The 23,450-nt window shown below is 52.2% G+C and overlaps 2 protein-coding genes across 3 annotated transcripts in view; one reads left to right on the forward strand and one right to left on the reverse strand.

The window, feature by feature from the left end:
• The window catches only part of POLA1 (DNA polymerase alpha 1, catalytic subunit), a 302,637-nt gene extending 299,501 nt beyond the window's left edge, over positions 1–3,136 (forward strand). For both annotated transcript variants that reach the window (XM_030807188.1, XM_030807187.1), the window contains one exon: positions 1,950–3,136. In XM_030807188.1, coding sequence (XP_030663048.1) covers positions 1,950–2,095 — 146 coding nt within the window. In that variant the 3' untranslated portion in view covers positions 2,096–3,136. The remainder of the gene's footprint in view (positions 1–1,949) is intronic.
• Positions 3,137–9,805: 6,669 nt separating this feature from the next.
• Positions 9,806–22,070, reverse strand: ARX (aristaless related homeobox). Its single transcript, XM_030807479.1, has 5 exons — positions 21,653–22,070; positions 19,035–19,911; positions 16,385–16,430; positions 13,232–13,560; positions 9,806–11,030 (listed from the first exon to the last, which is right to left on the reverse strand). The coding sequence occupies exons 1-5, from the start codon at positions 21,846–21,848 to the stop codon at positions 10,790–10,792; spliced, it is 1,689 nt and encodes a 562-aa protein (XP_030663339.1). The 5' UTR covers positions 21,849–22,070; the 3' UTR covers positions 9,806–10,789.
• Positions 22,071–23,450: the final 1,380 nt, after the last annotated feature.

Genomic DNA, 23,450 nt, shown 5'->3' on the forward strand with positions numbered 1-23,450 from the left:
ACAGTTGTCTTTTACGAGGAAGAGCACCGAGTGACACTGGTTGTCATTCTAACTCTGCTGTGTGGCAGCGTAAATAGTCCCCTTTCTAACCAACCTGGTGGGAAAAGTCAATATCCCATCAGCAGAGGAGGTAAACACATCAGGAGCTATGTCCTCTCTTTTCCTCCCCTGCTCCGTATTACCGCAGCTCTTTAAATGTGCTCTCCCCAGTCATCAGATGCATTTGTGTCATTCACATGCACGGGGTTGCTGGCCTGTGGCTCTGGCCTGCCGGGAGGCAGCCGACACTGGTTGGGGCCATTGTTGTTTATTCCCAGACTCGGATCATTAGAACTTTCAAATTGTCTTTCTGTTGCAGCCCCCCTCTCTTTTTCCACCCCTTTTGGGCATTTTAATTCTCTATAAAACCTGTGGTTGTTCTTTAAAGGACAACTTATGTAATTCAGAAAAAGTTGTGGAGAGCAAATGCGAATGTATAGCCAAGAAACAAAAATCTGGAGTCTTTTGAGTTTTCGTTTTCCGGGTGTTTTGTGGACTTCCGTGTTGCTCTTGTTGGAGGTTTGCTTTCTGTGAGTGGCGTGCTCTCCCCTTTGTGTTTCCTTACTGACCGGTTCCTATCGGGAGGTGCTGGGCAGCCTTGCTGCTCCCAGGCCCTTTGGCACAGGCCAGCATCTTATGGGGGCGGAGGCCTCACCTCAGGATCAGCTGATGTCTGAGGCCTGCACATTTCTGTGTGGGAGTAGTGATGTAGTGGCAGGGGGAGTGGGCAGAAGTGAGCCTCTCCTCAGGTACGGGCTGGGGGTTCTGGCTACCTGGGTTTTGCTTATCTACAACCCTGATTACCTGCTGTGTAACCTTGGGTAAGTGACTTAACCTCCCAGTTTCCTCAGCCATCAAATGGGGATTGGGGGTGGGGGGGCGCAGGGAAAGCAGCCTCTCCAGACACCTTACCAGGTTCCTGAACACAGTGTCACCCCCACGTTATCACCCTCTTCACCCAAAAGATCAGACCTGAGCATTACAGCCCCACTGCTCCTTTAAAAGAACAACACGTAGGGCCGGGTGCAGTGGCTCACACCTGTAATCCCAGCACTTTGGGAGGCCGAGGCAGGAGAATCACTTGAACCCGGGAGGCGGAGGTTGTGGTGAGCCGATATCGTGCCACTGCACTCCAGCCTGGGCAACAAGAGCAAAACTGTCTCAAAAAAAAAAAAAAAAAGAAAAGAAAAAAACATGTAGAAGTAGCAGGCTCTAGGAAGGGAAAGGAGAGGGATCTTTTCTCTGGCTGGTAGCATCCTGCTTAGAAGGGAAAGGCCAGGGATGAATGGGTTGAAGGAGCAGGAGTGCCGCATACCCTGAGTTCACACAGTGTAGACAAAGAAGAGCAAAGAAATCTTGGCCATGGACAGACAGGTGCCCTCGGGGCCGCTCACCTCTCGCCTGTTTCAGCAAAGGAAATTTTGTTTAGCAGAGGGACTTGGGCTGGAGGGACTAGAAAATGCAGACTAGGCCCAGGTGATCTGGGGAGTTGGGGCTGGAAGGCACCAGAGGCCATAGCTCCCTTTGAGACTAGGTATTTCCTGCCACGTCCAGACTTCGCAAGCAGTTGCATGCATGTGCTCGCAGCGCAGGTGAAAGTGGCGTCTGCGAGTAGAGCTCACCTTGTCTGCTGCACATGAGCGTGCACCTGCAGTTCACATCAGTAGAGGGTGGCCCTGTCCCCCAGTGCGCTGAGTCAGCTAGGTGCTGAGAGGCGGACAGGCAGGGGAAAGGAAGAAAAGCTTTCACAGAGGAATGGTGGGCCGGGGCTGCATCTGACTGGCCCCAGGGGTAGACCAGAGATAAGATGGAGGAGATACAAATGGAATCAGCATCCCCTTCTCTGGTGGAATACTGAATGTTCTTTAAAGAAACTACCTGAGACTTCTAATCTCTCTCTCTTTTTTTAGATAAATTGAAGAAGCAATTTTTTACCCCCAAAGTTCTGCAGGACTACAGAAAACTCAAGAACACAGCAGAGCAATTCTTGTCCCGAAGTGGCTACTCCGAAGTGAACCTGAGCAAACTCTTTGCTGGTTGTGCCGTGAAATCCTAAGGGAATCCCAGGAGTAATCAAGGAGGGGGTAGTTGAAAAATCCCAGCTTCTTCTGTGCCTCCACTCTGGCCCTAACTGCTCCTCGAGCATCTGTTTCTCCCTTGGGACTGTGTCTCATGTTTGTGTGAATGTAGACCAGGAAAGGGGGCTGCAAAAATGTTTGTAAGCATCATAGAAGTTCCTGTCTTCATATGAAGATGTACTGCTTTAAAACACAACTCCAGAGCCCCTCCCCAAGCACCCCTCCCCAAGCTTCTGAAGACCCGGTTTCTGAGGGAGGGAAATTGCTACTTGGATTGAGAGTAGCTGGAATGTAAGTGACCCCAGGCTTTGCCTCAGGGCCTTTAGCCTGTGTGTCCCCCCCCCCCCCCCGCCCCACGTAAGGAGAGGTTCTCAGAGCCTGACTGAAGAGCTGACGTTTTGCTTTTTCACATGCCAATTAAACCCAGTCTAAATCCAAATGCTTCTCCAGCCATCCAGGAGTGGCTGTCCTTTTCAGTCTTGTCTTTTATGTAGGTAGCTGAGGGGGGAGATTTAGAAGCCTTGCACTCACTAAATAGATTAAACAGAGCAGGCTTGTTTATTGAATTGCTCCAAAGTCCAACACACACACACTGAGCAGGTGTTTTACACTCCCATTCCCTTTTTGCCCCTTAAATAGAAAGTGCAGGTAAAGGTTTATACAACAAGAAAGCACACTGAAAATAATTTGATACTCTAACAATCCATTAATGTGTAGGGGTTGGGGTGAGGATCACTGTGTTGTATTCAGAAAAACTGGGGGAGAGAGATGCTTAATTGGCCCTGGTGCTTGCTATTTTTTTCTCATTTCTTCAGAATAGGACCGTCTTTGGCAGCAGCAAAATGTATTTCAGTATGGCAGTCTTTCCTCTCTTACATTATTGGTAAGATTATACTAACAAAATGTTTCCCCTTATACAATTATGCTGTGTTTTTTTAAAAAACATTGACCTGTGTGCTTTTATAAAAGAAAAAGTATGTTGTGCCTTCTACTTAAGAATAAAGTTTTCTAAAGGGAAAGCAGTTGTGGTGAATCCTTACCAGGTGCAAAGAGTTGACTAGAGAGGCAGCAAGGAGTAAAATGTGACTAGAGCCAGTTGCTGTGGCACACACCTGTAGTCCCTGCTACTCGGGAGGTGGAGGCAGGAGGATGGCTTGAGCCCAGGAGTTCAAAGCAGCCTGGGCATCATAGTGAGACCCCCACCTCTAAATACATACACACGTACATACATATACATATATACATATACATATACATATATATATATATATATATGTATGACTAGAGGCCATCCCCTTTTCAAACCTCAGCCCAGTTTCTTCATAGCCACCTCTATCAGAACCCAGCTTAGGAGTCCACAGCATGATATTTGGTCGAATGTTCTGAGAAGCATTCAGAATTTCTGCGACTTTAGGTCATTTAAGAGATGAAGTATGGTTTCTTATGTGTTTTGCTGACTTAGAGAGCCAAGCCAAGAGCCCGGCAGCATCTCTTTTTGAAGAGCAAGGCCTAGGGCTCCTGAGAGAAAAGCGCCCCCTAAGAAAGGTCCCCCTAGTGAAGGAATACTGATGAGTTAAGCAATGGAGATGAAGCTGCCTTTTACTTTGCTTTTTCTTTTAATTTCTGTTCCTCACCTCCCCTCTGGCTCCCATCCCTCTCCTTTCTCCTCCTGCTCTTAGACTGAGATTCTAAGTAGAAACTGTGGGTTTCGAGCCCTGTCAGTTAATTAACTAACTTGGTACTGTGTAAGCTCTGCAGCCTATCACAAACTGGAGCACCCAGGGTGCTTCAGGAACTAAGGGATTAATGTGGTTTTATTGCTCCCCTGGTCAACTCTTTCAATAATTGCTATTCTCACATAAGGTTAGAGAGATGGTTCTCTAAAGTGTGCTTTCTGAAGGGAAGTCATGTTGTCCTTGATTTCTGGGATCTGGGATTATATTAAATGTAAATAGTTACCCTGAACTTGGTCATCAGGAAACTCCAAGAGACTCAAGTAACTTCTCACTGGATTGTTTCTTGTCTCTGCCTCTAGATTATAACCACCTTGGGGGCAAGGACCATTTCTCTAGAATGTGAGACATTTCTAAGTACTGTCCCTGAAAAAAGCTAATGCAGCAGTTGATGTTTTCTTATTGGGATCTGTTAGAACTCTAGGCACCTAAGGATTCCAGAATTTTGTGGAAAGTTGAAACTGCAACTTTAAGAATTCCAGTGAATCTCCGTTAGAAGATGGGAATATCACATACTTACTTTTCTCTGAGAGATATTTCTACTCCTTGATTTGTGTGGTTGATAGTGCACCCGGCAGAACTGATGCGGAAACTTTGCCCATCTTATTTGTAAGGAGAGAGCTGACCTGCCGGTCTCCATGGACTCTGGCACGGGTCCTAAACTCAAATTCTAAAAGTGAATGGATGAAGCAAACCAGGTTCATGCTAGAGTGAGTGGCAGGGACTGTGGCAAACAGGAGTGGGCAGGTCCTGTCCAAAGGGGCCAGCAGCTACTCAGTGATGCTGGGAGGGACAGGGCCCACTATGGCCACATGATCGAGTTTTCCAGAGAAGCCAGGAATCCAAATATTCCACAAAGCTTATTGATTTCTAAACCTCGACAACTAATTTTTTAAAATAAAACTTTAAACTCTGTGTGGGCCAGAGTAGACCTCTGGGCCAAAGTTTATCTGGGTCAGTTGGGAAACTATACCCTAAAAGAACCCTGCTCTTCTCAGAGCCCCCTGCCTCTGGAAAGGGCACTTTTTCTGTTTAATTTAGGAACTAGGATTTTACCTATAGCAGATACTTGTACACAAGCTTATCTTGGACACAATCTGCTAACCCTCCACTCTCCTACATATAAGGTGCATAGAGGGGGCCAGAAGTGGAAAATCCCACAGAGTATGCTTGATAAGATTTTAATTTGTCCAGAAAACAGATGGAGTTACTCTCGTGACTGTTGCCCAGGATGTGGGGGTTAATCAAAGTTCCAAGACTGGAATTTGGGAGATGTTGAAAGAGAATGAATTCACTGCCCCTCACCATCACCCCTTTCTCCAGCTCTTACTACCTCTTACCTCCAACACACACACCATGCTCCTCAATATACTTCTTCAAACATCATTTAAAATTAGTTTGGCGGAAGATGCCACAGTAAGGAAACTCCAAAAACAGATTTTCCTGTTTGTATTAGGGTTTTAAGAAAAACACCAAGCCCCAGACCCTCTTGTCAGGATGCCCGACCCTTTAATTCGATGCTCCCATCCCAAATTTAAAGCTGCCATTCCCTGCTCCTCTCTCCCTCCCGCCCCCTCTTTCTTCTCTCTCTCTCTCTCTCTCTCTCTGTCTCTCTCTCTTTCTCACTCCCTCTCACCTAAATATTTCTTAATTGAACAGTTTGTGGTGGAGCTTCCTTATAGCAGTTTAATAGATTAACTCATCTCAGCCAGCCTCAAATTTCAGATTAAAATTCCTTCATCCCGAAGGCAGCATTATCAGGTTGTTGGAGGCTGTTTTCAAACCTTGGTTTTGAATAGCAGCGGCTCTGCATTAATTTAACCACTAAGCTAATAAGTAGGTTTCGTTTTGTTATGCTAAGCTTTATTGCTTTTCTTTTGATCAGAATGGTGTTGTTGAGCAAAGCAGCAGACAAGGCATTCTTTGATGAGGGAATTAGCGCTCCATTCTTCCTCTATTATTCATAGCGCAGTGGAATATGTAAGTACCTGAGGGTGTCAAAGGAGCGCAGGTTCTATTGCAAAGTGCTCGCCTTGTTTCTCTCAATAGCTGACTATGAGATGATAAACCGCTTAATACACTGTGCTAATTGGATGAGAGCAAAAAGAGATGGGAATTAAGGCGAGGCAAAAGGAGAAAGTGCAACCAGCCTTCAATTCACTCTTTCACCACTTTAACAGCACCAAAGGAGGCACAAGCTTTCTATAAGCAGACTAGAGGTTTTGTGCAGAGATAAAATGAACGTGTTAGTGGATTCAAGTAATACACTAATTATTGCACAGTATAAATACCACTACTGGTTTTATAACAGGGAGGTAAACTTCTTTTGAGAGGGTTATAGGATTGCTTGGCAGTGGTGTAGAACCTAATAAGGGCCCAGAGTAATAACCCCCTGGATTAACAAAATTGCTGCTTGTAGAAGTATGATTCAGGCTTTTACGAAGATTTCCGGAGAATGAATAAAAATGACTGAATGACATTTCTTAATGTATAACTGGTAATCACTCCCATTTCTTTAAAGGAAAAAAATGTGTACTTCAAACTGGACCCTTAATAATGTCCAGGGACAACAACACTTCTTCCTTTGAAAATGCTTCCCCCCACCCCACGCCCCCGCCCGCTCTCCCCACCGTCGGGTAGTGGGTTTTCTTCTTCCTGTCCCCCAGCCAGGCTGCCACTATCAGTGAAATATGCAGTTGTTCTGGGGACTTCTGTGTTCCAAAATATTATTTTAGGCCCCATTTAAGACCCCCTTCATTCAGACACGCTGACTTTTGGGTATACATATACACACATGCTCATGGACTTTTTTTTCTCTAAAAGCAAGTTGGGCTAACCTATTATAATTTGTTTTCCTCTCACATCAGCCCCTTTTGTCACTCTAGTAAGATCACATTTAAAAGGATACTAAAAAGAGAACTACAGGTGCTTTGGCTCTTGATACTACAAATCAAAAACAACAATGTTAGCCCCAGTTGGGTGGGGGGTGGGTAGTAAGAGAAAAAAAATGGGAAACTGATCTGAGCCAATTTCAGCATGGACTTTAGTAAGTCTGAGTTTCAAGTCCCAAGGAGGCCCAAACTTTCTCAACAGTCACTCTCCCTAATTCTTCCACTTGCCTCCCCACACACCTAAGATGCCTGCCCTGACTACTGTCCACAGTTCGGGCCGTGGGTAGTTGGTGACGGAAGGACACCTCTGATAATATTATGCCAAATGCGCCCTTTTTGCCTTCCAGGACCTCCTCCAGATCTGGCTAACCTGTCTCAAAATGTAGCAAATTAACTTACTCCTTTCCCTCAACCCTCCCACAGAGGCCTGTTCCAGGCTTCAATTACCCCTCACCCCAAGATGCTGTGGGGGTGGCCCTGGGAAAGCAGGTGTTGGGCCATTCTGCCTTGGGTGTGATAGGACACAGCCATGCCCTGAACTGGGCCCTCGCAAACTCCCTGGGGCTCTGCATGTCCTCCATGGTGGAAGAGGTTTGCTTAAGATTGGGGGGGGGGGGGGGTCAGCCGCTCCCAGCATTGTGACCAAGTTCCCAGATATTGGGGCCAAATTGGGTTGCCATTCATTAATAATGCTCACAATAAGATTAAATCATTCTGGAAAATCTCATAAAATCCCCCTAAGTACGCTCCAGTGGCTCTTTCCAATCCCCATCATTCAGCACTTGGGGAGGTTTGGAAGGAGAAGAAAATTGGTTTCTTTGCTTTTAATGCTGCTTTGAAAAGATACTCAGAGTTTGTCATGCGTGACATGTCACATGTTTAATGTGGACTTGCTGGAAGTCAGGGGGTCTTTAGCGTGTGATATTTATGGGGAATATTAAGTGCAGAATGAGGTCCCTCCAGCTGGGGAAAGTTGAAAGAATAGGAGGCCCAGGACTGGGCTTGTTTGCAGCATCAGAATGACATAGGATTAAGAGTTTGTAAAACAAGGCGAGGGGTTCTCATTGGCCAGTAATAAATGTAATCCTTGGAGGTAATTTCACGCAATTTGCTTCTGTTCCATGGAAGGGTCAAATGAGAAAAAATGACTTAAAAAAGAGTTCATTAACAGGAAGAATGGTACTGTTTCTCGTATACCATCCAACTAGCAGCTGGGAGGGGGGAAAAGAAGCCCTACTAAACAAAAAGGCAAAATCGACGCAAAATTGATATTGACCACAAAAAAAAAACAAAAAAAAAAAAAACAAAAAACAACAACAACAAAAAAACACACACACCCAACTCCTTTCCCTCAGTCTTCTCCAGCAGTCCCCTGTCTCCTCCCCAAACTCTCCAGCGGCCCTGACCACCCCAGGAAAGCGGCTTTCACTCAGGGAGAGCCTGTGGATGTGGAGTCTGAGGGTTTTAGACTCTCAGACCTCCAGTAAGGCCCTAGAAAGTTCCCACCGGGTCTACTAAACCCGGGAAAGGAGCGTGTGGTAGGAATGGTAGTTGGCTGCCGCTCCCCATACCCCAGGCCGGGGCCCTTCTTGCGAGTGCCGCCCCCGTGAGTCCAGGGCTAGAGTAGGGTGGCGGTGATCCACCCGACGGCCCAAGTGCCAGAAGCGGCCACCTGCCGGCGAGCCGGGTCGGCGAGCTCCCCAACGTTTCGGGTGGGCGGGGTCTCCGGGCGTCTGGACCCAGGGTTGGGGAGGGGGGAATTGAAGTTGGGGGTGAAGGGGGTGCAGGATAGGAGGCGAGCCCGGGACGTGCGGGCTCCAGCGCCGAAGCTGCCGGGCGGGCTGCCCACACCCAGGTGGGCACAGCGCCTGGCAGGCCGCTGACCTCTGCCCGACCCTGCACCCTCCCCTCGGCCGCGCACACTTGCGCCCTGGGCCGCGAGGGGACCCGGCCCCCCTCCTCCAGGGCGCGCGCGGAGCCCGACGGCCCCGGCCCAGAGACGCACCCGCGCCCCCCGCGGCGACCGACTGGCCGGCGGCGTGGCGGGGCTGCCGGCCCCAGCTCCGCAATCGCGGTAGTCACGCCGCGGCACCCCCGCACCCCTCCCGCCTGCCCCTCTCCCCAAAGGTCCGGCTCGCTAATTACAGCAAATTGAAACTAATTAAGCTTCTCTTCCCTTTCCCATCACCCTGGGAGCGTCGGCGAGACCCAGCCCCCGCGGGCGAGCTTCCACCGAGCGGTCACCCGGAGGGGCGCGGGCAGGGCCCGGGGGAGGGAGAAGCTGCGGTCCCCGCCGCGGGGAGGGAGGGGTGCGCCGAGGTGGTTAAGGATTGCAAATCTGTTTGGGTCTCCTCACGAAACCTGAGTTGTTTAGATTTTTTTAAATGTATACATTTACCAATGCCTGGATAAGTGATGTAATGACATTTGTCGAGTTAAGATCTGCCACTTGGATACCCCTCGCTGCCTTTCCATCACTACTGCTCCCGCATGTTTCTCTCTCTCTCTCCCTCTCTCTCTCTCTCTCTCACACACACACACACAATACACACACACACACTCCCTCCTCCCTGCGAACATGCCGTGGAGCCCGCCCCCTCGGAAGGGAGCGCCTGGGCTTCTCGCTCTCGCCATTACCTGTCATCTCGGACTGCGCACTTCACTTCCTGGCTACGTGGCACTTTCCAACAGCTCCCTTCGCCTTCAGAGCCAAGACTCCCGCTTGCTTCAAATTTCTGACTCCACCGTCAACAACGCCCACCATCCACCCACCCATCCTGGAACCCACCCCACCTCCGTGGCCCGGGACCCCCAGCTCCCGCTGCGACACGACCCGGGAGAGCCGAGGTGCGTGTGGAAAGTACGGCGGCGGCGTCCTTAACCTTCGTAGGAAATCCGGTTCCCTTTGAGGATCGGATTCAAACCAGGGGCCTCTGCCAGGAAAACGCGTGTGCAGATAATCCCAGGAGATGCCTGGACGCTGGAGCCCACCCTTGACTCCCTGGGGGTGGGGTTGGGGGCTTCTACTGCCCCCTCAGCGCCTGTATGGAGCATTCACACTTCGTTTTGTTAAACATATAATTTTTTTATTTTGAGCGTGACACTTCTCCACTAGATAGCAAGGAAAAGTGGTAACAATTACACATTACACAAAAGTACTGTACCATTGCCTTTATCTTGAAGGTTTCGGAAGCCTCTACAGTTAATAAGTTAAATAAAGGGCTTGAGTACATAAATATTTGTCTAGGAACCCTACCGTATCTACAACACAGTAAGAATCTACAGGAGGACAAACTTTTACCATACCACGCTGAGTGCAATTGCGTTATAACATTTCAAATATACAAAGCTCTGTTCTTTTTTTTTTTTTAATAACAATGGTATGTACAGAATCAATAATCACAGTTTGGTGACTTCAACAGTCCATATTCTAGCAGAGTATTTCCCTTTGGTTTGATATAAAAACCTTGGTTGGTGTATGATAAAGAAGAGAACAAGAACAAGACGCCCCTTTCCTTTAAGTGCACTGTTAGCTATCTTACAGGCTCGCATTTGCTTCCCGGGCCCTGGCTTCACGCTGGGGCCCTCGCTGGGGATATCAACTTCGAGCGCCAAAATGCTATTTTTAAAAAAAAGAAAGAAAGAAAAGAAAGGCTAAGTGGGGTGTCAGGAGGAAGAGGTTGGGCTTTTTAAATTTTTCACTTCAATATCAGGCGTCTGCGGGAGAAAACCTCCCCGATATTTTCAGGAAAGTAAGAACAAGAGAGAGTGGATGTTGGAGTTGGAGCGAGGTTGGCAGTAGCAGGGGCAGGGGCAGGGGCAGGGGCAGGGGCAGGGGCAGGGGCGGGTGGACAGCCAGCGGAGGAGGTGCCACGTCCCGGAGCGCCGAGGGCTGCCATGCCCGCATCCAGACTGCTGCAAAGGCGGCTGCTCTCTCTCAGTGCCGTCTCGGGAGTGTGCTGGTCCTCTGTTTCCATTTGGTCTTGAGTGGTGCTGAGTGAGGTGACCTTTCGGGGCGCGCGCGGGGCGCGGGTGTGGAGGGCAGCCTTTAGCACACCTCCTTGCCCGTGCTGGTGCCCGGCAGGATGTTGAGCTGCGTGAGCTGCGCCGCGTGCTCCTTGGCCTTGAGCCTCAGCGCGGCTATGCTAGAGGCGCGTCTGTCTGCGGCCGCCGTGGCCGGGTCGGCCAGGGCGCCCGATGCCACTGCGCCCTCCACGGCGGGTGTGGGCTGTCTCAGGAGCGCGGCCGCGGTCGACGCGCTGGTCAGGGGGGCCATTGTGGAAAACAGCCTGCGGGGAGAGCAAACAGCGCGGTCATGGCCTCGGGAGCTGTGCGCGGCGCCTCGGGCATCGTCTCCCGCCGCTGGTCGCCCGGGCAGCTGAGGGGCGCGGTACCCACGGGACCCGGATGGGCCGCGGCGGGGAAGTGGGCAGAGGGCGCGGGCGGAGGCTGGACCCCGCAGAGAGGGCTTTCCAGGGGCAGGGAACCGACTGGGGGGAAAAGACCGGGTCCAGATATTCCCCGAGGGGCCGGGCCGGGGTCCAGAGGCGGGCGTGGAGACCCCAAGCCCCACGGCCCAGTGGCGTGGATTCGGTGGTTTCGCTTAAACGGACGGTTTATTCCAAGGCCAGGGGCTGCAATGACACTATCTTCCAGGAGAGAATGCAGAAGGAGAAAAGGAGAGGAGAGCAAAAGAAGGGAAGGTAGAGGGTAGGAGGGGGGAGGAAAAAAAGACGGAGAAGGTGGGATTCCAGCTGCCCGGACGCACGCCGCAGGCTCTGAGATCTCCCTCCGGCTCCTTGGCCCGGGACTTTCTGCGCCCTGGAGAAACAGGCCTAGCTCGCTAGCCTCCCGGGCCACCCGCGCCGCCGCAACCGCCCTTCCGCGCGGGACTCAGCGACCCGCGTCTGGCCAGCGCCTGCGGGTGGGAGTGAAGGGCGACCGCCTGTTGATTTCCGCTCCACGGGCGGGTGTCACCTGCCAGCAGCCCCACATCCTGGCGCGGCGACCCCAAGCTGTCTTCCCCGCGCCCCTGTAGCCTCTGGCCTCAGGGAGCCCCCGACCCACGACCCTGGCGCGCGGCGCAAGGCGATGCCCAAGCCTGGGACCCACGCCAGCGCCACCGCCTCCGCGCGGCGCCGGGATTACTCCACGTGACGCTTCCACCCCATGCACACAGCACCGGGACATTAGCTGTGGCCGGAGCCGCCCGGGGCCACCGGACACCACCCCGACGCCCACCGACTTGGAGCGTCCGCGAGCTTTCCCGACCGCCTCCCTGAGGGGTCTGGCTCCAGGCCCGCTGGGCCAATTCCGGATTTCCAGGGTTAGAAATGAGCCCACCTGGGCTCACCGAGCGCCGCCTCCTTCTCCCAAGCCCACTGCTCACTCCTCGCACCACCCCAGCCCAGACCCTCTTCCAGCCTCTCCGAATCTCGCAACTCGGTCCTCCAGCCACGGTTCGCCTGGGTTTGCAAGTCACTTGTCAGAGGGAAAAAGTGGAGGGAACGGAGAGACAGAACTTTAAAATTTTTCTCAGAAAGAAATGATAAAGTGTGACCCGGAGGTGGCGTAACATGCCCTGGTTCCATTAGGTAAACTGAGTCACTAACTCTGCTTCAGTGCACTCGCTGTTTATTTTATTGGTTTGTTATAAGAAACTAAATTTACTCCGAGTCTTAATTTTCTGTAAGATGATTTTTTGTGAAGCAGCTGCGCAGTTGGATGAATCTATTATTTCTTTGTTCTCCCAAAGAGTGATCATTGAAGCTGCATCCAGTTTTATTTTCACTGCGCTAACACAATACATCCCTCCTTTGTTTCTTTGTCTGTGTGATTATACAGACTTTTTATTTCCTCATTCGATGTTCATTAAAGAAAGGGAGTTATAAGATGAACTGTTTCTTTTATTTCGTTGTCTTGTACTGCCGTGTAGATCGGGGCTTGCACATATGGTGGTGTCGTTGTCAGCGGGTCACTTGAGTGACAAGGAAGATGGAGTCTGGGGCAGAAGAAAGAATTCTGTGCACCCAGAGGGCCTGGTGGCTCCAGGGCTCCCATGGGGATCAGGGCTGTGTTCCTCAGGCTGCCGGGTTGAGGGGCATATGGAAGAACTTTTGCAAAACTTAAAAAGTCATCCCTGCTCTGTACCCTACACCTGTACATATTTGCTCGCTTACTACCTATGGTGGGACTTGTTGCAGCCTTCAAATGGTACTTTTACAGCTTTCATTCTCGGTTGTCACGGTTGTCGTTACTGCCACTGCCTTCCCCTTTCCCATTAAGTTCCAAGTCAATCCCTTCAAGACCCACATTTTTTTTTTTTTGAGGCGCAATTAGAGAGTATTTTCTTTGGCTACAGTCTCTGAGGTTGGGTCAAAGAAAAAGATGTGTGTAACCCTGTTTGACTCCTGCCTCCTCCCTGCCCCCAGCCTCTGTGTGTATGAGAGACAGACAGACAGACAGACAGACTTCCGAGGCCGCGCGTTACCTGCCGAATGCCGGGCTGATGAAAGCCGGGTGTCGGAACACTGCCGCTCCGAGGAAAGTGCTCAGGCCCAGCGGCGCCCCGCTGGGCGGCAGGCTGGCCGAGCCCGGAGGCGGAGGTAGGCTCGGGAAGGCGGCGGCGGCGGCGGCGGCAGCTGCAGTCCAAGCGGAGTCGAGCGCCGGGTGGTGCGGAGGGAAGGGGCTGGCGTCCAGGTAGGGGCTGAGCGGGTGGGTGGCAGAGAGCGGCCCCGGGAAGGGCAGCCCCGGAGGGTGGGTCTGCGCGCCTGCCTTCTCCCGCTTGCGCCACTTGGCCCGACGGTTCTGGAACCAGACCTGCAAGGCAGAGAGAGCCCAGGGTCGGCGCGGCTTGGCCCGGCGGGCGCACCGGGCCCGTACCCATCCCTTCCCTTGGCGCGCTGTGGGGCCCCCTTCCTTTCCACCGCGGCCTGCGCCCACCTGCCCCTCTTTGGCCTCAGGTTGTTTTCGGACACATCTGGGGCCAAATGAGCAGTGAATAGGAGCCGCAACTTCAAGTCAGCAGGAAACAGGACAAGCAAACCCTTTCTGCCGGCATTCCAACTGGGCCAGTTTTCTAAGTTTAAGGAAAGTGATTCAGTGTGTTTAGAGTTGGGGAAACCAAAGTTTAAACGTCTGTGCTGACGCTTGCTAGGATCTTTAGGCAGGTCACTTAAACCTCTCTGAACCTCAGTTTTCGAATCTGTAAAATGGGGATAATAAAACTTCACTCATAAGGCTGTTATGAGGACCGGGTAAAATAAGGCAAGTGAAAACATGCATTCAATGGTGACTCTAGGGAATGGGCAGCCACCAAGAGATAAGGGACATGCTTGTTTTACTGCGTATCAGCTATTTTCACCTATTTCGGATTTACGCAAGAGCTGGCAAAATTCTTGCTCTGTATGGAAGGGGAAAGTGGAGAGATAGTTCATTTATTGTTTCCAGAAATATTTATTGAACAGCAAAGAGCACTATGCTGGGTTCTGGGGTTCAGAGAGGGATGAGAGGGAGGGAAGAAACGCTCGAGTTAATTAGCAAGCATACACTTCCGGGGGTCAGTCCTCTATGAGATGAAATAGGGATACATAGCCTGCTCTTGGCAGAGGATCCCTGCAGGACCCAGTTCTATGCAGGAAGGCACTGACTGCATGGATGAAGCAGGCAGCAATACCTGGGCGCATAGAAATTTGAGGGCATGATAGGTGTAGACTTTTCACATCTTCAGAGCTAACAAGTCTTTTCTTTCCTTTTGGAGATGTGGTTTAAATCGGTTATTTAAATAAGATAGTTCTAGGCTTGGAGGGAAGTTTTCAGCCTGAGGTATTTTCCTAATTGCTAATAGAAAGCAGCTTTAATAGAGACCTTTACCTGAAACATGGCAGCTACCATCATCTAAAAATAAACCCCAGGAGCATGAAATTATTTTTATGTGACCTGCTCATCACACCCACAGCTGGGAAGATATGCTCCTTCTCCCCTGAAGGCATTAATATTTTTAGGGCTGGATTTATAACTGCACACAAGTCTGAAAATTAAGAATGAACTCCAGGGCTATACAGAGTTATATTAAAATATAATGTAAATTATCCCAGAGGAATATATTTTAAAATGTGAAACACATCCATATTTTTCAAATCTACACACTGGGGCTTGTTGTTACCAGCACTAGCATCTATGCTTGGTTTGACTTCTAGACAGCCCCCCAGGGCAAGAAAAATCAAGAATCCAAATCGGTCAATTACTTCCAAGTCTGCCAAAAGGGGGCCCATTCACACCATTCCACAGCCTTCAAAATAATCTATTTGTGAATTTCAGAAACACTTCAGTGTGGAAACCCAGAGGCTTGAAAAAGTAAGACTGTAGATGGGACCGGACTGGGTGGGCAGCTTTTGTGTATCCAAATCTGTCTAGACAAGAATATCCGCCACTCCTTGATCGCAGTGAAAGAAGAAGGGGAACTGGGGGCAGTGGACTCAGAATGCCCTCAAAGAACATGGAAACCTTTTTACAGACAGATCGTCTCTCCCGGCTCAACTGCAATTATCAAGATGTCCCCCTGCAATTCCTCATTATTGAATTAATACCTCTGAGGCCCCCCAAAGGTAAACGAAAGGACTCTAATAATTCATATTCACTTAATTACATCTTCTCCAGTGAATAGGGGCAGAGGAGAAAGGGAGGGGGCGCTCTCTTTCTTTTTAAAAGTTATTTAACTTTCCCACGACTCATTCCCCTGAGCTGAAAATACGGAGTTGCTGTCACATCTCTGTTTGACAATGGAGAAATGTGTCAACAGAAAGGAGGGGACAGGCCTCATCATTAGCCCTCTAATGCAAGAAGCTGTTGTGTATTAAATGAGCCATATGGAATTTATTGTGCTTTATCAGCGCTTGATTTTGACTGTAAAGTGATTCACTCAGCTCCTAACTCGGGGACATCTGTTTTCTGTTGGCCATCGGGGCTGCTCAGTGTTGATCGTCTCTTTGGTTATGAGGCCTGGGTTCGGAAATGCACTCTGGTATGGGGCTGCAAACACCTTTAATAGCATTGCACTCACTCCCTATTAGATCAATGTGGGTTCATTGCTATAAAAAATGGGAAATCAAATAGCATTAGCCAGCTCCTTGTGCGGGGCGGAGGGGAAATCAAACAGCATTTTGCCTTCAAATGGCCCTGTTTGTTCTAGCACTAAGTGGGCTTTTATGAAGCCCGATTGGAGACTTAATCGCAGCCAAATACCTGCTTGGAGCTGAGCGGATTTGTCTAACAACCAAATCCATGCTCCATCCCATTATTTCAATCAGGAGAAGTAGATCGGTGGATTGTTTCCTATAGGGTTTTTGGGGCTAGGGGCTCCCAAACTGCAGTCTCAGGGACTCTAAAGCCCTTGTTCTGATCCTGGACTCCTTCCTCGGGCTCCCAAACCCAGAAACCTCCCCCTTCCACCTCCCATGTCTTAAGTTTTAAATATCTTTGTGTGTGAGAGAGTGCTTGGGTCTACTTTTCTGATTCTGCTTCTCTTGGTTTTGTGAAGGGGATCTCACCCCCCGCCCCCCCACTCCCCACACCAACCCATCTCTCTCCCATCTGCTAGCCCCCAGCCCTCCTCCCTCCCTCTTCCCTCTGTTGTGCAGCTCACCTGGACTCGGGCCTCGGTCAAGTCCAGCCTCATGGCCAGTTCCTCCCTATAAGAAAGCAACACACAGACAGGAGGTCACTGCAGGCCCCAGCAATGCCCTCTCAGCTATTCCCTCCTCTATGGCAGGCCTACTCCACTAGGGTCTCCCCTGGCTGCCTGCCCCCCACCCCCAAACATATGGGCATCACCATTCCATCACCCCTGGAGTGCCAACTATTTGACTGAAAATGCAAAGACACGAAGCACATTACCAGATACAGGATATTATCTATTATATCATACTACATTCGTGTGTGACAAGCAAGGGTGGCTTCTTGAGTCTCTAAGTCTACAAACCTGGGTACACAGGTTCTCTCAGTCTCTTAAGCCAGAGTTAGACAACACACACACACACACACACACACAGCTTATACCCTGTTTTGTCCTAATATTAAGTGGTATAGGAACTCAGCACTTAACTAAGAAAATATTTCTCTGTCCTCTTGGTTTTGTTCCGCCTTCTTTTAAAAATTTCTCTTCCCTCCTTCTTCCTTCTTCTCTTTCCAGCTCTATGCCTTTCCCTCCATCTCTCTCTCTCCCCCGCCTTCCTCCCTCCATCATCCCCTTGGGTCACACTCCCCATTACCCTCTGCAGGTATGTTAAGCTTGTTAAGAGTTCAGTGGGGTAATTTTTCCATTAAACAAAATTCTGCGCACCTCCTGACTCCAGTGCCCACTACAAAGCCTGCCCATCTCAGGGGAAGTCAATTTAACTGAAACCCTACCCCGTCATTGCAGTTATTACTGAGACAATTAAGGCAAATAGGAAACCATTAAGATGCTGTAAAACGGCTTACAACCTGTTTACCGAAAATATGAGCGCGCCGAGAATAATTGGCCCTCCGCTCGCTAATGTGAAAGAGCGGGGGCCGCCGAAACCTGGGACCTGGGGTTGCCCTGCCGGTAGGCCCACAGTCCACACCTGAAACTTCAGCACCAGAGGTAAACCGTCTCCATAAGTGCCCTCCGTTGCCGCTGCCCCCAGCTACAGTGGGCATCAGCAAATCTAAAGCGGCACTCCAGGCTGGCTCAGGGCCGGAGCCAACGGGCTCAAACCCCTGGGTTGGAAAGAGGTGGGGGTGGGGCGGGGAAGAGGGTCCTCCCCCGCCCCTAAGCCAGCCAGAAGCTAAGAAAGGGCGGACCTGGATGCCAACTGACACCAGCTCAGTTTCTTCTTTGGACATACACACGTAAGATAAACGCAAAACGCTGGTCGGCCAATTTGCTATTTGATAGCACACATAAGTTTTTAAACTTATTTCCTTTTTTAAAGATAAGGAAAGGACTGGGTGACACAGGGGAAGACCAAGTGTAGCCCAAGGGATGACCAGGTTTAAGTGCCTTTGCCTGGCATTAAGTCCGCTCTTTTCTGTTTCTGGTTAGGAGAGAGTTAGGCAATTGCCAGGCCAACTACATTTTGGAGTTAGCTCGGCCTCCCGAGCCCTAAGCAGCGATTTCTCCTCTGGTTCAAAGGGGCGGGCAGCATTCCCCTTCTAAAATGCATATTGAAAAGCTGCGCACGTCTCCTTCGAAGGAACTGACCGCGCTTGACAAGCCCGCGCTAGGCAGTCACCGATCCCTTTCTCCCCCTCACTGGGGTACGTTTGCCCTAAGCCTGGCTCCTCGCCTGAGCTGAGAACTTGGCCTTGGGGTGGGAGAGAAGGACCCCTACCCGGGCCGGCGCCCCAGGTGGTGAATAAGCTGGGGCCGAGGGTCCAGTCATCACACAGGCACATGTTTCCCAGAAAAACAAGTGGGAGGTGGAGCGTGACCAGGTCGAACACCCGGCTTGGACACTGATCCAAAGAGAAAATTCCCCCAACTGCTTTGTCTACTTCCTGCCAAGCTTCCAGCAATCATTGTCCACCCGGTAAACCCGTTTACATTAAACGCACGGTGGGTTTAATGTGTGTGTCGGGAGAGGACAGAGAGTAGAAGGGGAGATTCTCGCTGGGGCCCCTCAGGTGTTCAGACACCAAACACTGCCCAGTTCTGACTTCCTTTGGTCATTTCAGGAGTCGTGAAACGACAGAACTCGGATCTTTTTAAAGGCCTTCTCCGCTGGCACGGGCTCCAGCTTCACTGCGAACTGCGTAACTGATACCCACCAGGCTCCTGGGGCACCAGGCGGGGGTGGCGAGCGCACAAAACAGCGACCAAAAATAGCCCCTGCTTTGCTCTGGCCGCACGACCGCGGACAGCGCTTCCTGAGCCTCGCCGGGGACCTAGCCGGGACCGCAGCTCCCGAGGCCTTGTGTCTGTGCCCTCTGCTGTGCGCGCGTCTCCAAGGTGGCGCTTTCGGGCGCTCTTTGGAGAGGCTGTTTCTTTTCCTCTCTCTAGCTAAAACTTGTAATTTGAAAACATTAAACCGCAACGACCTTGGGAAGGAGAGAAACCATTCCAGCCTAAACTTAAAGCCCGAACGGGGGTGGGGGTGGGGGAAGTGGGTAGTTTGGGTGAGCAAGGGTGGGTGTGTTGGGAGGGCGCTCTTCTGCAGAGTCCAGGAGCCAAGTGTCCGCCCCGAGACCGGGGCCCCTGCCCGCCCGCTGTCCCTCCCTGGGGCCCGCGTGCGCTCTCTGCCGCTGCGGCCGCGACCACCCTACGCGCATACCTGGTGAAGACGTCCGGGTAGTGCGTCTTCTGGAAGGCCCGCTCCAGTTCCTCCAGCTGGTAGCTGGTGAACGTGGTGCGGTAGCGCCTCTGTTTGCGTTTCAGCAGCCCCTCCTCCGAGTCGCTGCCCGCAGACAGGCACACGCTGTCCTCGCCGTCCTTGCCCTCAGCGTCTTCCGGGTGCAGCAGCAGCTCTTCCTTGGGTGACAGCTCCCCGCCCTCTGTGGCCACTGCAGCGGCAGCTGCTGCGGCCACGGCGCCAGTGGCGGCCACAGCACAGCGCCGGGGCTCCTTGAGCAGCGCGCGGGCGTCGTCCTCCAGCAGCTCCTCCTCGTCGTCCTCCAGCAGTTCCTCTTCCTCGTCCTCATCTTCTTCGTCCTCTAGCAGCTCCTCCTCGTCGTCCTCGGTGCCGGTGCCGCCACCCGCAGCCGGGGCGCTGCCCGGGCCGCCGGCCGCGCCGAGGCGCTCCTCCGGGTGCGTGACGCCCCCCGGGCCGCCCAGCTCGTCCAGCGCGGGCGGCGGCGGCACGAAGGGCGCCCCGTTCTCGCGGTACGACTTGCTGCGGCTGATGCTCACCTGAGGCGCCTGGCTGATCTTGAGCGTGTCCCAGGCCGCGGCGGCCGCGGCCGCGGCGGCCGCGGCGGCCCCTGCGCCGTCCGGCCGTTCCCCGGGCCGCGCGGTTGGCGGTGGCGGCGGAGGGGCCTCCCCGCGTGGACCCGCCGTGGCCGTGGCGGCCGCTGCCGCCGCCGCCGCAGCTGCCGCCGCCGCCGCTGCAGCACCCTGAAGGAGGCGGCCCCCGCCCGGGCCGTACAGGCGCCGCAGCTTGGGCGGCAGGTGCAGCTCGGCCTCGAACGGGGCGCTGCTGCTCTTGGGGGAGCCTGCGGGCAAGGGAGAGCGATCAGCCAGCCGGCCGGCCCGGGAGTCCCAGCCAGGGCTGCTGCCGGGGCCCGCCCGCAGTTGCTCCCCCAGTGCCTAGGCCCAGGCGTGCGGGGACCGCGCACCACCAGACTTCGACGCCTTGGCCTCTTTCTCCACTTTTCTTGCTCTTTCTTTTTCTTTCCTTCTCTCCCTCTCCCTTTCTCTGGGTTCCTTCTTTTTTCCCCTTCCCTCTCCCTTCTTTCCTTTCTCTCTCTCACTCTCCCCCTTTTATTTCCTATCTTCCTTCCCTTATCTATTCCTCTTGCCCCCTCTCCCTTTTCTCTCCTTCCCTTTTATCTTTTTCTTTCTCCCCCTCCCTTCTTTTCCTCATCTCTCTTTCTCCTTCTCTCCCCCTTTCTTTCTCTTTTTGCAGGCTTTCTCTCCCCTCTCTCCTTCTTTCTTCTTTATTCCTTTCTCTTTCCCCTTTCCTACTCTCTCATTTTTATTTCCCTTCCCACTTCGGGACAGAGGAAAATCCAAAAACACTCTACAACTTAAAAAAAAATCACCACCATCCTGAAAACTTTGCGCACGACCTCTGCCCGCTGCTCCACCATGAGGGCAAGGGTTGGCAAGAGGGGTGCAGCCCTGAAGGCGACCGCTGCGGGGCAGGGTGGGGGGGAAGCGGCCCTGTGGCCCCAAGTGCAGGCCGCGCCCCAACAGCCCACAGCGGGAGAGGGTGGGGGGCTTCTTGCACAAAAAGGCAAAGAAAAATCATTCTGGCAAAAATGTTCTGGGAAAGGCCTGGGGCAGAGAGGGAGTGGGAGTGCAGCAGGCACAGGCCGCTCCTTCCTTTTGAGGAAGCGCCTGGCATAGGTGCCACTGCAGGCTAAAAAAGGAAAAGAAAAAAGTCAATTTTATTTAAATGCCCCCTTCTCAACCGTCCGCTCCTGCCATCCAAATTGCGCTGTGGCTGGACCGCTGGTTTTTGGATTTTAAAAGAAACCAACAGTTCTTTCCTTTCCCTGCGACACCTCTGCAGCAAGCTCGAGGCGAAACTTGAGGGTAACAGGTTCGGGGTAAAAGGACAGTTGTTCTGGAATTTTTAATTTCAGAAAAAATAAAATATTTTAAACAGCTCGTCTATTTTAAAAAATAAAATAGCAGAGAAAAAAATAGCATCCAGAAGTCACACATTTCATACATTTTAAATACATTAAGGAGCATTTGGAGAATCCCAGGAAGATGTTTTCTGCAAAGCTTGGGTTTAAAAGGTCACAAGTAATCTACAATTAAAAAAATAAAACCAAAACACTGCATATACAGAAATCTTCCAAAAAGGAAAAGCCAAGGCTCACTCAGCCTGGAGACCCCGATTCACCAGCTTTTGGGCTTCTTGTCTTCATCAAATTGTTGCTACAAGGGTCCACCGGCCATCTACTGTTTCTGACCTGTCGCCCCTCTTGAGAGCACACCCAAGGCCACCAAAAGGGGCATTTAAACAACCTAACGATCAACACCGAAAACCTAAGGGCTCCCTAAGCGAAAACGGGCCTTTTTCTGGAAGCAGGGAGGGAGGGAGGGAGGGAGAGACAGCCCCTGGCGAGATGTTTAATGCTCTTTGAGGCAGCAGGCCTCAGAGTTATGCCCTCTCCTTCCTTCCTCTCCAAATGGACAATTCCAGGCCACTGGCCCCCGAACACCAAACATCCAAATCAGGGCCCAACGCCCTTACTAAGTGCCTGACGAGCGCATCCTTACCTTGCACGGCCTTTTCCGGGTCGGCGCGGCTGGTCAGCGGAGCAGGCAAGCTCTGCGCGGCTCCTAGCAACCGCATTTTGCACGGGCTCCTCCGGCCCAGGATGCTGTCGATGCAGTAGGAGGAGAGCAAAGTTGGAGATTTACTTTTGCACTCGGGCCTCTCGGAGCAGCCCTCCTCCTGGTACTGATTGCTCATGGCTGGGGCTTTTTCCCAGGGCACAGAGAGCGGATCGCCGGCTGCCTCTCCGAGAGGGTGGGATGGATGGGTGTGTGTTGGGGGTGGGGTTAGATAGCGGGTTATAACGGATATTATTGCGATCTTTGTGCCTTTCTGCCTCCCTCGGTTGCCGGCTGCCGGCTCCCGCCCTGCCCGCGGCCCGAGCTCGCCCTCTCCGCGCTCAGGACAAGCGGTAACAAGTGTAGTGAGCAGCGGGCACTGAGCTCTGGAGTCTCTCTCCTCCACGTGCTGAGAGGCGCCCTCTGATTGGCTCTCGCCAGAGGCCGGGCTGCGTCGGCCTGTGGGCGCGGCGCAAAGCCCGGACTGGATTCCAGAGGGGCAGGCGGGGGTGGGGGCAGCGGGCACGCACCAGAGCCAATTTTCCTTTTCTTTCTTTCTTTTTTTAAATTACCAATTTTCTAAGTCAGCTATCCTCTTCCTGCAGCTCCTCCTTTGACCCTTTAGTGTTGGCCGAAGTTCTAGCTCATTGGGATGCCAGGCCTGTGAATGCCATCTGGGCGGCGTGCGCCCCTTCCACCAACCCGAGGACCTCGCTCCCTGGAGGCGAGGCCTCGAGGCTCACGTTCGGACTCACTTGGCACTTTTCAAAGCCGATATTGGGCTCCCAGTATACCGCCTTGACCTCACTGGCGCTCAATTGCCGTCCTCTCTAGGCCGGACGGGCGTCGGGGGGCCAGGGTGACCGCCCCAAGCAAACATCTGCCGTCTGGGAGTTCGCTTTTCTCTTACGGCCCAAGGCATTGCGCTGTCTGTCTTCACCCTGAGCCCGACTGTGGCTCTCTTGTTTGTAGCGTCCCCCAACCGCTCTCCTCTCCGTTTTAAACTCTGGAATGGGAAAAAGCCTCCTTACAGAGAAAGCTCTGCCATAGGCGCGCGGCCTTCCCTAGAGCATTTACTGGGTGGGAAGGGACAGGCGAGTATCAGCAGCGAGGAGGGGCGACTGGGGACGAGTCTGAGGGCCTCCTCTTTCTCCCTGAACTCTCTTCCCTCTTTCCCCCACAAATTCATATCTGTTAGGCCGTCACCCTGAGGCTGTTCACCTTCCAATGTCACCTAGGGAGCAGAACCCTCGGGGATCCCTGACCTCTCCAGGGTGGAAGGAACCCAAATTCGGCTGCAGCCAAATCTAAGCGTCTAAAATTCTGAATTCTCATGACCTGGCTCCCTTGAGCAAAGGTGAGAGAGTGGACTTTAGAGAGAGCGCCTTTCTTCCCAAACAGTTTCCAGCGCCGAGAACTAAAACCCAACTCCAACCGAAGTTGGGTCGAGCCTGGGCCAGCACGGACGCCTTCCCTGCCTGGGTGCAGGTTCCTGGGGATTTCCAGGGGCCCCAACGCTGGCAGAGTTGGGGCGACGGTGGTGGATGAGAGAGGGGCCAGGGAGGGGGAATCCACGCCGGGTTTTCCTCTCTCAACTCCCTTCAATGTGTCAAAGAGAAAAGCATTTTACAAAGGATTATACTTGAATCACTTACAGTCAGTATTTAAAAATACAAGGATGCATAACTAGGATTTTTTTTTTCAGCCATAAACATCTGCATAACTCTTGGATGCTGGTGGG

Source organism: Nomascus leucogenys, chromosome X (assembly GCF_006542625.1).
Source record: "Nomascus leucogenys isolate Asia chromosome X, Asia_NLE_v1, whole genome shotgun sequence".
Classification (NCBI taxonomy): domain Eukaryota; kingdom Metazoa; phylum Chordata; class Mammalia; order Primates; family Hylobatidae; genus Nomascus; species Nomascus leucogenys.

Coding starts and splice junctions, on each gene's coding strand:
- ARX (XM_030807479.1), bottom strand. CDS start 21,848: ATGAGCAATCAGTACCAGGAGGAGGGCTGCTCCGAGAGGCCCGAGTGC. Junction 19,912..21,652: donor CCCGGAAAAGGCCGTGCAAG/GTAAGGATGCGC, acceptor CCTTGCCCGCAG/GCTCCCCCAAGAGCAGCAGC. Junction 13,561..16,384: donor TGACCGAGGCCCGAGTCCAG/GTGAGCTGCACA, acceptor TCTGCCTTGCAG/GTCTGGTTCCAGAACCGTCG.